Source organism: Epinephelus fuscoguttatus, linkage group LG1 (assembly GCF_011397635.1).
Source record: "Epinephelus fuscoguttatus linkage group LG1, E.fuscoguttatus.final_Chr_v1".
NCBI classification, from domain to species: domain Eukaryota; kingdom Metazoa; phylum Chordata; class Actinopteri; order Perciformes; family Serranidae; genus Epinephelus; species Epinephelus fuscoguttatus.
This window is the reverse complement of record NC_064752.1, coordinates 3888394-3902841: the sequence shown is the minus strand read 5'-3', so window position 1 is coordinate 3902841 and position 14448 is coordinate 3888394. Positions and strand designations below refer to the sequence as shown.

Genomic DNA, 14448 nt, shown 5'->3' with positions numbered 1-14448 from the left:
TGCTCTGATGTCTGAACAGTTGAACATTTTATAAAATAATATTTGTTGACTGCAATGACTGTAAATGTTAAAAACAAAGTCTGATCAGATGCTCCAGAGCTTTCGACCATGTCACATGATCGTCTTCAACAAACTGAAGGTGTAGTGACACTGGACAGACACAGGAGGGGCTACAGCTGCTGTCTCTGCAGACCGGAGATGCCACAAATGAGCCAACAGAAGGAGACGATTAACCACATCTATGAAATGGAGACGATAAAACACGGCATCAGAAATGAAGCTGAACTTTCTGATCAGAGATGGAAACAGGTGTCAAACAAAAATAAAAAGGCAGAGGGATAATCAGAGAATTGAGACCTCAAGACAGAGAACACAAACAAACATTTTACTACAACTCTGATTTCTGTTCTGACAAGTAAAGAACTGTCCCTCAGTGTAAATAAAGAATGACTGGATGATGGTGTTCAGGGTGACTGAAGGATTCATTCTGACAGTAACAGGTGTAAATACATATTTAAAACCATGGACGTCGTTAGACCTGGACATTCCCCGCTATAGCCCCGGATCTTTTACATCTACATTTTGTTTTGTTTTGTTTTGTTTACTAATAAATTAAAGTCCACGGCACGGGAGCACAACAGACAGTAGTGCACGCAGCACAGTAGCACAGCAGCACACAACACACTCACCCCTAATTTACTCCGTCAGCGGCGCGGAGCGCATTACGTAGCAAATACGCTCCCATTCTAGTGAATAGCTTAATTTCCACAGCGTCCCAGAAGCTGCACACCGCTCCGCTTTGTCGGAGATACGTGCACACAGCATCCGGTAAATTTTAAAATACAACACAATGTAGAGAGTACGGATTATAAACTCTCAATTTTTAAAAAAATCGTTAAGTAATGTGAAAAGAAAGGCGATCTCAAGTTCAACTTGTGTTCTCTTTCTCCTTTTGAATGAACTATTGTCTTGGTCTGGCACACAATTTATCAGTTGCTTTTTATGGCGTGATCTCGCAGTTTCCACATAAGCTTGCGGCTCCTACGCTGCGCAACGATTCAGAAACGCATCCAGTAGGCGAGGGAACACATCGTCGGTCGCTCTAGATCCAGGTCGCTGCGCTGCACGCCACTGACGGGGTATGTGGACATTGGGGGTCACTGTCACACCAGCTTACATGGCATATGCCCATATATGGGCACTCAGAATGGTAACTTGTTACAGTTTTCAAGTGTAACGTCAGCAGGCTGCTCTGTATTACAACTGTATTTATTGTGTATACTGGTGGCCAGCACCGAGTCGCCGCGTTATACTTGTAGTATGAATATTAGACAATTTTATTGAAAAAACAAAAAGGCAGCAGGAGGAGAGCAAGTAGGGGAGTCATTGTTCCCACTTCAGGGCTAAAGCCCTGGATGTTTTCAACTCCTAGCGAAGCCCCTGTTTAAAACTAACATCCAGGTCTGTGAGATATTTAACTGACACAGTGATTCAGGAGGAGGAGGAGGAGGAGGAGGCGTTGACGTCCAGTAAGCCTCTTGACCTGCCCAACATGGCGGCTTGAAGGGGACGCCTCCAAACAGGAAGCTGGCAGCAGCTGCGCCTGCGCAGTGGCTAACTCCGGGTCCCTGTAAAGATGTCTGAGCAGGCGGGGAGGGAGCGGAGCGGAGGACCCGAAACAAACGGACAGAACCCGTGACTCTCCGCAGCTTTACCGACCAAGGTAAGGGCAGGTGGCCCCGCACAGCCGCTCCGACGGCACCGACATGCCGCGGAAGGTTTCGGCCTTCAGACGAGCCGGACCAGCGGCACGCACGGCGGTGGGGCTCGTAGGAAAGAGCAGGAATATTGTGCAGGACGCGGAGCGCTGTGGCAGGGGCGTGTCCGCCATCTTGTCTGAGAAGTGGCGCCTAAACAGCAGCTGTCGCTCCGAGCGGACACCGAGCGGGAAGCGTGAAATGGCCGTTAATGGCGGGACTGTTCTCCCCCGTGTGTGTGTGAACGACTTTGACTCGGTTCGGTCCCGCTGTGAACTGGCACTGAGAGCCGCTGTGTCCGTGTGTCGAGCCCGGGCTCCGGAGGAGCAGCTGCAGCTTTGTGTTGTCCTCCTCCTCCTCTCCCCTCCCCCTCCTCTTCTCCTCCTCCGTGTTTGTTTGGAAAACCTGCCAGGCGCATGCGTCAAACCACGGCGCTCGTTTCTGCGTATGAGAAAGAAAACATCGGGATTTATGTCAGTAATTAATTTATGCAGCGCGTTCACAGATATCAGTGATACCCAGTGTTTATCAATCAGTTTGATCAGCTTATTGCTGAAGGTCCGTGACGAACAGCTCCGTGTTCATGTCAGTCTGTCACCGTCTGTTACTACATTTAGATATACAGTCTCACACCGTCTGTTACTACAGTCAGATATACAGTCACACACCGTCTGTTACTACATTTAGATACAGTCACACACCGTCTGTTACTACAGTCAGATATACAGTCACACACCGTCTGTTACTACATTTAGATACAGTCACACACCGTCTGTTACTACAGTCAGATATACAGTCTCACACCGTCTGTTACTACAGTCAGATATACAGTCACAAACCGTCTGTTACTACATTTAGATATACAATCACACACCGTCTGTTACTACATTTAGATATACAGTCACACACCGTCTGTTACTACAGTCAGATATACAGTCACAAACCGTCTGTTACTACATTTAGATATACAGTCTCACACCGTCTGTTACTACATTTAGATATACAATCACACACCGTCTGTTACTACATTTAGATATACAGTCACACACCGTCTGTTACTACAGTCAGATATACAGTCTCACACCATCTGTTACTACAGTCAGATATACAGTCACAAACCGTCTGTTACTACAGTCAGATATACAGTCACACACCATCTGTTACTACATTTAAATATACAGTCACACACCGTCTGTTACTACAGTCAGATATACAGTCACACACTATCTGTTACTACAGTCAGATATACAGTCACACACTATCTGTTACTACATTTAGATATACAGTCACACACCATCTGTTACTACATTTAGATATACAGTCTCACACCGTCTGTTACTACATTTAAATATACAGTCACACACTGTCTGTTACTACAGTCAGATATACAGTCACACACTATCTGTTACTACATTTAGATATACAGTCACACACCATCTGTTACTACATTTAGATATACAGTCTCACACCGTCTGTTACTACGGTCAGATATACAGTCTCACACCGTCTGTTACTACATTTAGATATACAGTCACACACCGTCTGTTACTACAGTCAGATATACAGTTACACACCGTCTGTTACTACATTTAGATATACAGTCACACACCATCTGTTACTACATTTAGATATACAGTCTCACACCGTCTATTACTACGGTCAGATATACAGTCACACACCGTCTGTTACTACAGTCAGATATACAGTCACACACCATCTGTTACTACATTTAAATATACAGTCACACACTGTCTGTTACTACAGTCAGATATACAGTCACACACTGTCTGTTACTACGGTCAGATATACAGTCACAAACCGTCTGTTACTACAGTCAGATATACAGTCACACACCGTCTGTTACATTTAGATACAGTCACACACCAGCTGTTACTACAGTCAGATATACAGTCACAAACCGTCTGTTACTACAGTCAGATATACAGTCACACACCATCTGTTACTACAGTCAGAGATACAGTCACATACCGTCTGTTACTACAGTCAGATATACAGTCACACACCATCCGTTACTATAGTCAGATATACAGTCACACACTATCTGTTACTACATTTAGATACAGTCACACACCGTCTGTTACTACATTTAGATATACAGTCACACACCGTCTGTTACTACATTTAGATACAGTCACACACCGTCTGTTACTACATGTAGATATACAGTCACACACCGTCTGTTACTACATTCAGATATAGTCACACCGTGTCTGTTACTATAGTCAGATATACAGTCACACACCGTCTGTTACTACATTTAGATACAGTCACACACCGTCTGTTACTACATTTAGATATACAGTCACACACCGTCTGTTACTACAGTCAGATATACAGTCACACACCGTCTGTTATTACAGTCAGAGATACAGTCACATACCGTCTGTTACTACAGTCAGATATACAGTCACACACCATCCGTTACTATAGTCAGATATACAGTCACACACTATCTGTTACTACATTTAGATACAGTCACACACCGTCTGTTACTACATTTAGATATACAGTCACACACCGTCTGTTACTACATTTAGATACAGTCACACACCGTCTGTTACTACAGTCAGATATACAGTCACACACCGTCTGTTACTACATTTAGATACAGTCACACACCATCTGTTACTACAGTCAGATATACAGTCACACCGTGTCTGTTACTACATTTAGATATACAGCCACACACCGTCTGTTACTACAGTCAGATATACAGTCACACACCGTCTGTTACTACATTTAGATACAGTCACACACCATCTGTTACTACAGTCAGATATACAGTCACACCGTGTCTGTTACTACAGTCAGATATACAGTCACACGCCGTCTGTTAGTACAGTCAGATATACAGTCACACGCCGTCTGTTACTACAGTCAGATATACAGTCACACGCCGTCTGTTAGTACAGTCAGATATACAGTCACACGCCGTCTGTTACCACAGTCAGATATACAGTCACACGCCGTCTATTAGTACAGTCAGATATACAGTCACACGCCGTCTGTTAGTACAGTCAGATATACAGTCACACGCCGCCTGTTACCACAGTCAGATATACAGTCACACGCCGTCTGTTATTACAGTCAGATATACAGTCACACACCGTCTGTTACTACAGTCAGATATACAGTCACACACTGTCTGTTACTGCAGTCAGATATACAGTCACACACCATCTGTTACTGCAGTCAAAGATACAGTCACACACTGTGCGTTACTACAGTCAGATATACAGTCACACACTGTGCGTTACTACAGTCAGATATACAGTCACACACCGTCCGTTACTGCAGTCAAAGATACAGTCACACACTGTGCGTTACTACAGTCAGATATACAGTCACACACCGTCCGTTACTGCAGTCAAAGATACAGTCACACACTGTGCGTTACTACAGTCAGATATACAGTCACACACCGTCCGTTACTGCAGTCAAAGATACAGTCACACACTGTGCGTTACTACAGTCAGATATACAGTCACACAGTCTGTTACTACAGTCAGATACAGTCACACACTGCGTTACTGCAGTCACACAGTCTGTTACTACAGTCAGATACAGTCACACAGTCTGTTACTACAGTCAGATACAGTCACACACTGCGTTACTGCAGTCAGATATACAGTCACACACTGCGTTACTACAGTCACACAGTCTTACTACAGTCAGATACAGTCACACACTGTCTGAGATAGTCACACACACACACACACACTGATACACATCTGTTACTACAGTCAGATATACAGTCACACACTGCGTTACTACAGTCACACAGTCTTACTACAGTCAGATACAGTCACACACTGTCTGAGATAGTCACACACACACACACACACACTGATACACATCTGTTACTACAGTCAGATATACAGTCACACACTGCGTTACTACAGTCACACAGTCTGTTACTACAGTCAGATACAGTCACACACACACACACACACACACACACACACACACACTGATACACGTCTGTTACTACAGTTAGATGTGACGTGTGTTAATATAACAAACAGGCGGACTGACTGACACACAGCAGTTTTAAATAACTCTGCTCCAAAACCCAAATTTATTTATTAATACAGTCAATTTCTAAAATAAAGAAGCTGCAGACAGTTAATAAGAACTTATTCCAGTCAGCGGACACATCTGACTGTACACACACTAACAACATGTCAGTACACTCACACACATACAGCAGCAGTGTGTCAGTGTGTGTTATTGTCAGTTAATGTGCAGTTTGTCCAGCAGCCACACTGACGCCTCAGTAAAATCAATCAGGTCATTGATCAATTATTGATTGATTGTTATGTTTTCAAGTATGAAACCTGAACTCAACATGTCTGTAAAATAATAATGTTCAGGTCACCTGATCACAGGTTTGGTCACCTGATCAGACAGGTTTGGTCATCTGATCACAGGTTTGGTCACCTGATCAGACAGGTTTGGTCACCTGATCAGACAGGTTTGGTCATCTGATCACAGGTTTGGTCACCTGATCACAGGTTTGGTCACCTGATCAGACAGGTTTGGTCATCTGATCACAGGTTTGGTCACCTGATCAGACAGGTTTGGTCACCTGATCAGACAGGTTTGGTCATCTGATCACAGGTTTGGTCACCTGATCAGACAGGTTTGGTCACCTGATCACAGGTTTGGTCACCTGATCAGACAGGTTTGGTCATCTGATCACAGGTTTGGTCACCTGATCAGACAGGTTTGGTCATCTGATCACAGGTTTGGTCACCTGATCAGACAGGTTTGGTCATCTGATCACAGGTTTGGTCACCTGATCAGACAGGTTTGGTCATCTGATCAGACAGGTTTGGTCATCTGATCACAGGTTTGGTCACCTGATCAGACAGGTTTGGTCATCTGATCACAGGTTTGGTCATCTGATCACAGGTTTGGTCACCTGATCAGACAGGTTTGGTCATCTGATCACAGGTTTGGTCACCTGATCAGACAGGTTTGGTCATCTGATCACAGGTTTGGTCACCTGATCACAGGTTTGGTCACCTGATCAGACAGGTTTGGTCATCTGATCACAGGTTTGGTCACCTGATCAGACAGGTTTGGTCATCTGATCAGACAGGTTTGGTCATCTGATCAGACAGGTTTGGTCATCTGATCACAGGTTTGGTCACCTGATCAGACAGGTTTGGTCACCTGATCACAGGTTTGGTCACCTGATCAGACAGGATGGTGTTGTTTTATTGTGAAAGGTAACTTGTGTCTTCCTGTCCAGGCAGGCCCATGTCATTCTGATGAGAAGCTGAGATGTCCAATGACAGCCAGGGATCGGTGAAGGGGGAGGCAGCAATGATGCCGTCTCCCTCTGCCTCCGCCTCCTCTCAGGGACCTCCCCTTTCTCCGTCCACCACGTCCAAACCACCTGAGCTACCAGGTACACCTGTCTGTCTCACTACCTCTCTGTCTCTGTACCTCCCTGTCTCTGTCCTGTCTCTCTGTCTCTGTCTCTGTCCTGTCTCTCTGTCCCTGTCTCTGTCTCTATCTCTGTCTCTGTCCCGTCTCTCTGTCTCTGTCTCTCTGTCTCTGACCCGTCCTCTGTCTCTGTCTCTGACTCGTCTCTCTGTCTCTGATCCATCTCTCTGTCTCTGACTTGTCTCTGACCTGTGTCTCTGTCTCTGAACTGTCTTTCTGTCTCTGACTTGTCTCTGTCTCTGACCTGTCTCTGTCTCTGTCCTGTCTCTCTGTCTCTATCTCTGTCTCTCTATCTCTGTCTCTGACCCGTCTCTCTGTCTCTGTCTCGTCTCTCTGTCTCTGTCTCTGACTTGTCTCTGGCCTGTGTCTCTGTCTCTGATCTGTCTCTGTCTCTGACCTGTCTCTGTCTCTGAACTGTCTTTCTGTCTCTGTCTCTGTCTCTGACTTGTCTCTGACCTGTGTCTCTGTCTCTGACCCGTCTCTCTGTCTCTGTCTCTGTCTCTGACCTGTCTCTGTCTCTGAACTGTCTTTCTGTCTCTGTGTCTGACTTGTCTCTGTCTCTGTCTCTCTGTCTTTGTCTCTCACCTGTCTCTGTCTCTGTCTCTCTGTCTCTGTCTCTGTCTCTCTGTCTCTGTCTCTGATCCGTCTTTCTGTCTCTGTCTGTCTCTCTGTCGGACTTGTCTCTGACCTGTGTCTCTGTCTCTGAACTGTCTTTCTGTCTCTGACTTGTCTCTGTCTCTGACCCATTTCTCTGTCTCTGTCTCTGACCTGTCTCTGATCCGTCTCTCTGTCTCTGACCTGTCTCTCTGTCTCTGATCCGTCTCTCTGTCTCTGACCTGTCTCTCTGTCTCTGACCTGTCTCTCTGTCTCTGATCCGTCTCTCTGTCTCTGATCCGTCTCTGTCTCTGACCTGTCTCTCTGTCTGACTTGTCTCTGACCTGTGTCTCTGTCTCTGAACTGTCTGTCTGTGACTTGTCTCTGTCTCTGACCCATGTCTCTGTCTCTGACCTGTCTCTCTGTCTCTATCTGTCATCCGTCTCTCTGTCTCTGTCTCCGACCTGTCTCTCTGTCTCTGTCGGTCTCTGATCCGTCTGTCTGTCTCTGACCCGTCTCTCTGTCTGAGTTGTCTCTGACCTGTGTCTCTGTCTCTGAACTGTCTTTCTGTCTCTGACTTGTCTCTGTCTCTGACCTGTCTCTCTGTCTCTGTCTCTGACCCGTCTCTCTGTCTCTGTTTCTGACCTGTCTCTCTGTCTCTGTCTGTCATCCGTCTCTCTGTCTCTGACCCGTCTCTCTGTCTCTGTCTCTCGCCCGTCTCTCTGTCTGTCTCTGATCCGTCTGTCTGTCTCTGACCCGTCTCTCTGTCTGACTTGTCTCTGATCCGTCTGTCTGTCTCTGAACTGTCTTTCTGTCTCTGACTTGTCTCTGTCTCTGACCTGTCTCTCTGTCTCTGTCTCTGACCTGTGTCTCTGTCTCTGAACTGTCTTTCTGTCTCTGACTTGTTCTGTCTCTGACCTGTCTCTCTGTCTCTGTGTCTGACTTGTCTCTGTCCCGTCTCTCTGTCCCTGTCCCTGTCTCTGTCTCTGACCTGTCTCTCTGTCTCTGTCTGTCATCCGTCTCTCTGTCTCTGACCCGTCTCTCTGTCTCTTTTTCTCTGACCCGTCTCTCTGTCTCTGTCTCTTTGTCTCTGACCCGTCTCTCTGTCTCTGTCTCATCTCTCTGTCTCATCTCTCTGTCTCTGTCTCTGACCCGTCTCTCTGTCTCTGTCTCATCTCTCTGTCTCTGTCTCTGGCCCGTGTCTCTGTCTCTGTCTCTGGCCCGTCTCTCTATCTCTGACCCGTCTCTGTGTGTCTGTCTCTTTGTTTCTGACCTGTCTCTCTGTCTCTGTCTCTGACCCGTCTTTCTGTCTCTGGCCCGTCTCTCTGTCTCTGTCTCTGTCCCATCTCTCTGTCTCTGATCAGTCTCTCTGTCTCTGTCTCTGACCCGTCTCTGTGTGTCTGTCTCTTTGTTTCTGACCTGTCTCTCTGTCTCTGTCTCGGTCTCTGACCCGTCTTTCTGTCTCTGGCCCGTCTCTCTGTCTCTGTCTCTGACCCGTCTCTCTGACCTGTCTCTGTCTCTGACCTGTCTGTGTCTCTGCAGACGAGCTGGTCCAGGCCGGATGGTCCAAGTGTTGGTCTCGGAGGGAGAACAGACCGTATTATTTCAACAGATTCACCAATCAGAGCCTGTGGGAGGTGCCAGTGCTGGGTCAGCATGATGTCATCGTGAGTACTGTTTCCTGTCATGTGACAGGTGTGTGCAAGTGTCACGACGACGACAACAGGAAGTCAGTTATTGTACCTGAGTAAAAGACAGATTGTTATGTCACCTGTCCATCATCAATACATGAACCATCATGTCCCTCTGTCTGTCCCTCCGTCTGTCTGTCCCTCCGTCTGTCTGTCTGTCTGTCCCTCCGTCTGTCTGTCTGTCCCTCCGTCTGTCTGTCTGTTTCTCTGTTGCTCCGTCTGTCTGTCCCTCTGTCTGCCTGTCTGTCCCTCCGTCTGTCTGTCTGTCTGTCTCTCTGTTCCTCCCTCTGTCTGTCTGTCTGTCCCTCCGTCTGTCTCTCTGTTGCTCCATCTGTCTGTCTGTCTATCCCTCCGTCTGTCTCTCTGTTGCTCCATCTGTCTGTCTGTCTATCCCTCCATCTGTCTCTCTGTTGCTCCGTCTGTCTGTCTGTCTCTCTGTTCCTCCCTCCGTCTGTCTGTCTGTCTCTCTGTTCCTCCCTCTGTCTGTCTGTCCCTCTGTCTGCCTGTCTGTCCCTCCGTCTGTCCACAGTCTGATCCTTTAGGACTGAATGCGGCTCCAGCAGAGGGTGGAGACAGTAACCTTGATAATGGTCAGAGGAAGAGGAGGAGCTCAGAGGAGCAGGGGGCGGGGCCTAACAGTATAAAACGAGTGAAGGTAAAAGAAATGTCATGTGATCAGCTGTATCAGTGACAGAGGTGCAGTGGATTGTGGGAAACTGAGTCTGTTGTTTCCAGGTGGAGCCCACTACGCCCATCTCACCCAGCACCCCTGGGGTCAAACCCTGGAACTCCGCCCCTGAGGACAAACAGGCCACGCCGGCCACGCCCACAACCCCGAGCCCCACCCCTGCTCCATACAGACCAGCAGTGTGAGTGCTGAGGCTCCACCCCTCTGCTAAGCATCGTTAGCTTCTCAGTCAGTGGTGTATCAGAGGTTTGACGTGTTGTTGTACTTTTCAGTATCTACTGGGATCTGGACGTGCAGACCAACGCCGTCATCAGAGAGCAGCCGCCCGCCAACCACCTGCCCCCCCACCCAGAGATCGAGCTGCAGAGGGCGCAGCTGGTCACCAAACTGAGACAACACTACCACGAGCTGTGTCACCAGAGAGAAGGTACGAGGCCCCTGCCACCAGACGCTCCGCTGTCTGTCCGTCTGTCTGTCTCCATGTCCGTCTGATGGACCGTCTGTCTGTGGTTCAGGTATTGATCCGCCCCGGGAGTCGTTCAACCGATGGCTGCTGGAGAGGAAAGTGATTGACAAAGGTCACGACCCCTTACTGCCCAGCGACTGTGACCCAGTCATCTCCCCGTCCATGTTCAGAGAGGTTATGAACGACATTCCCATCAGGTACTGAGACTGTTAAAGCTTCTGTCAGGGTCTGTACCGATGTATTGATTATGTATCAATATCTGTGTGTGTGTGTGTGTGTGTGTGTGTGTCAGGTTGTCTCGTATTAAGTACAAAGAGGAGGCTCGGAAGCTGCTGTTCAAATACGCTGAAGCTGCCAAGAAGATGATTGACTCAAGGTGAGACAACAGATCAGTCAGAGTCACATCCTGCTGATGACCTCTGACCTCTGACCTCTGACCTTTGACCTCTGACCTGTGCAGGAATGCGAGTCCAGAGAGCAGGAAGGTGGTGAAGTGGAACGCTGAGGACACCATGAGCTGGCTGCGCAGAGATCACTCCGCCAGCAAGGAGGACTATATGGTAACCTCTGACACTGACCTTATGACCTCATGACCTTGTGAGGTAGCCGTCACACACAGGTAGATGACATTGCCTGCTGCTACCTGTGTGTGACGTTGACCTCGGTGAGGTGCTGTGGCTCGTGTGCCTGTGGTGTTGACACAGATGCCGCTCTGCTGCAGTGCTCCTATCTTGGCCTGTCGCTCCCAGTGACGATGTCATCATCTCATGAATGTGTCGTAACATTCGTTCTTTACCTGATTGAAAACGTAACAAAATGTCCACCTGATGTGGTGACAACATTTTACTGACAGTGTCAGGTGGGTCTGTTTTCAGAGCTGATGATGTCAGCATTGTGAAGGATGATGTAATCATCATTTTATGTAATCATAAAAACCATGACAGCATGGACCGCAGCCACAGAACACAGAGAACATTCCAACAACAGTCAACAGGAAGTGTCACATGTTGTCTTTCACCGGTCGCAGTGAAGCGTCTCCTTCATCTCACATGATGTCATCACGTCTCTGCGCAGGAAGAGACAAGTAAACACGGCGTAACATAAATCTGATAAACATCTGACATCACAGAGATGCTCAGAGTCCCACCCGCTTCATGATCAGCTCCACCTGTGGAGGGCGGAGACAGAGGGAGCCATGGGGAGACAGTGGTTATAAGTCAATGAATGACCGCTCCTCTTCCTCACTGATGATGTATGATTGTCTCCAGCAGGTGTGTGTGTGTGTGTGTGTGTGTGTGTGTGTGTGTCGCACATTAATGATCCAAATCTGTTCTGAGCCTCAGTAGACATGGGTGTCGCTGTGCAGGTGTCTTTGTCCCTGTTGAATCGGTGTTCTGACCCGGGAAGGTAAAACAGGGTTTTAACCACAGGTGCAAAGGTCTATCTTCGTTTGGTTTTTGATGGAGGTGACGAAATGGACGTTCTTCACATGGGACGGATGAACAGGAAGACTGAAGATCATTTTCTGAACACCACAGTCACCACAACACAGGGAAGCGTGTGGCATTGAACAGAAGTGAGCACGCCAGCCGGGTCAGGTCAGGTACCTCAGTGGTTCCTGCAGCAGTGGTTCTCAATCATTAACACCCTGCTTTATTCATCGCGGACTCCTCGCTCCTCTGAAGCTGCCCATGCCTCAGGTTTTCTGGAAGTCGTCACCGCTGTCTGTTCCAGGAAACGTTCTGTCCTTCGCCACAGCTGAAGAACTGACGTACAATGAAAGGTTGGGTCTCACTGTGAACCGGCGCGTCTGCAGATTAAATCCATACCTAACCTAGCGATCTCATGGCCATCTTGTGGAGGTCAGAATGTGTGGACTGGGGGTGTTTCTCAAAGTCAAGGAGCCTTCCTTAGGAGGACGGGTTATTATTATTGTTGTGACGGGTGCACCACAATAATGTGAACAGATCTGATGAGCTGCGCTGCTCTCAAACAGCTGACTGCGCCGATTGTACATTATACCACCAGGTAATCCTCTGAAATAAGTTCACCTCAAAACAGAAGAGTGATGCTGCGATCAGCAGCGATCAAGTCGTATATTGGCGATTGGAGGGTTTTCAGGCGATTTGCTGGATATCAAGGCGATTTTGAAAAAACAAAACGGCGGTCTACCGTGCATTAAGAGATGTTTTTTGGGGAAATACATGACTGTCAGAGAAGCCCCGTTTACAAACAGACCTACAATCCATTTCCTCTCCTCTCTCTCTTCACTCTCTCTCTTCTCTCTTCTCCTCTCTCCCTTCTCTCCTCTCTTCTCCTCTCCTCTCTCTCCTCTCCTCTCTCTCTTCTCTCCTCTCTCTCCTCTCCTCTCTCCCTTCTCTCCTCTCTCTCCTCTCCTCTCCTCTCCTCTCCTCTCTCCCTTCTCTCCTCTCCTCTCCTCTCCTCTCCTCTCTCCCTTCTCTCCTCTCTCTCCTCTCCTCTCTCTCTTCACTCTCTCTCTTCTCTCTTCTCCTCTCTCCCTTCTCTCCTCTCTTCTCCTCTCCTCTCTCTCCTCTCCTCTCTCCCTTCTCTCCTCTCTCTCCTCTCCTCTCTCCCTTCTCTCCTCTCTCTCCTCTCCTCTCTCTCCTCTCCTCTCCTCTCCGTTTCCGTTTCCGGTGAGGGTGAGCGTGAGCGTGAGTCGTGGTGGTGGACGTGCGAGTGGCGCGGAGTTTGAATGGTTTTCTAATCCTGTTTTTTCCGGATTTCCCTCTGATTTCTTCATCTGCTCTAATTACGTGATCAGGTGAGCTTTTTTTCCAGTTTTTGTTGAGTGTTGGCAGAGTGATCAGTGGTTTTGTCCGGTGGTTTGTCGGGAGGAATGGCGTCCTCCGAGACGCCACCTCCGTCTATCCGGCAGGGAGTGCGGATAGCGCCGCCGGATAGTCATGTTACCGTGGAGGAGGTTCTGCTGGCTGTCGGCGAGCAGGTAGGACATGACAATCTTTCATTTGCATCGCGAATGAACAAAGCTGTGGTTGTGTTTTTGAAAGAGGAGGCTCATGTCTATCAGCTGATAGAGAGCGGCGTGTTTATCAGGCACGCTTTTGTGCAGGTATCCCCGCTGTCAGTTCCCTCCACGCGGATCACCGTGTCCGGTGTTCCGCCGTTTATTCCTAACGAGTCGCTAGAGAGCGAGCTCCGTAGGTTCGGCAAGTTCGCTAGTGGATTTAAGACAGTGAGTTTAGGATGTAAGGATCCAAAGCTGAAGCATGTGCAGTCTCTGAGACGGCAGGTGTTCATGTTTTTGGATTCGCCTTCTCAGACACTGGAGGTGTCTTTCAGAGTGAAGCACGGTGATGGGTCGTACATGGTGTATGCTAGCTCAGGACAGCTGAAATGTTTTGAGTGTGGGGATGTGGGACACAAACGTGTTGCGTGTCCGCATAAAGGGCAGGGGGCTGCGGGCGGTTCACCTGTTGCCCGCGCGGCTCACCCCGAAGCGGCTGATGCCGCGGTGGCGGCTGACGCTGCGCGAGGTAAGGAGGCAGCTGATGCTGTAGTGCCGGGTGCCGCGGTGGCGGATGACGCCGCGAGCGTTACCGCAGCTGTGCTGAACGCCGCGCCTGACACCGCGTCCAATGATCCTCATTGATCCTTATTAATCCTAATTAATCCTTATTGATCCTCACTGATCCTTATTGATCCTCATTGATCCTTATTGATCCTCATTGATCCTTATTGAACCTCATTGAACCTCATTGATCCTCATTGATCCTCATTGATCCTCACTGATCCTCA

General features: G+C 48.2%; 1 protein-coding gene across 2 annotated transcripts in view; it reads left to right on the top strand.

Annotated features, from left to right (window-relative positions):
- The first annotated feature begins 45 nt into the window (after positions 1 to 45).
- pcif1 (phosphorylated CTD interacting factor 1) overlaps positions 46 to 14448 on the top strand; it is a 28308-nt gene continuing 13905 nt past the window's right edge. Inside the window, exons 1-9 of one of the 2 annotated variants that reach the window (XM_049575226.1) lie at positions 46 to 1723; positions 7040 to 7194; positions 9369 to 9493; positions 10047 to 10172; positions 10253 to 10386; positions 10478 to 10632; positions 10721 to 10868; positions 10964 to 11047; positions 11132 to 11231. In XM_049575226.1, the coding sequence (XP_049431183.1) occupies positions 7068 to 7194; positions 9369 to 9493; positions 10047 to 10172; positions 10253 to 10386; positions 10478 to 10632; positions 10721 to 10868; positions 10964 to 11047; positions 11132 to 11231 (999 nt within the window). In that variant the 5' untranslated portion in view covers positions 46 to 1723; positions 7040 to 7067. Of the gene's footprint in view, positions 1724 to 7035; positions 7195 to 9368; positions 9494 to 10046; positions 10173 to 10252; positions 10387 to 10477; positions 10633 to 10720; positions 10869 to 10963; positions 11048 to 11131; positions 11232 to 14448 lie in introns of both variants that reach the window. The other variant, XM_049575218.1, reaches the window with a different exon arrangement.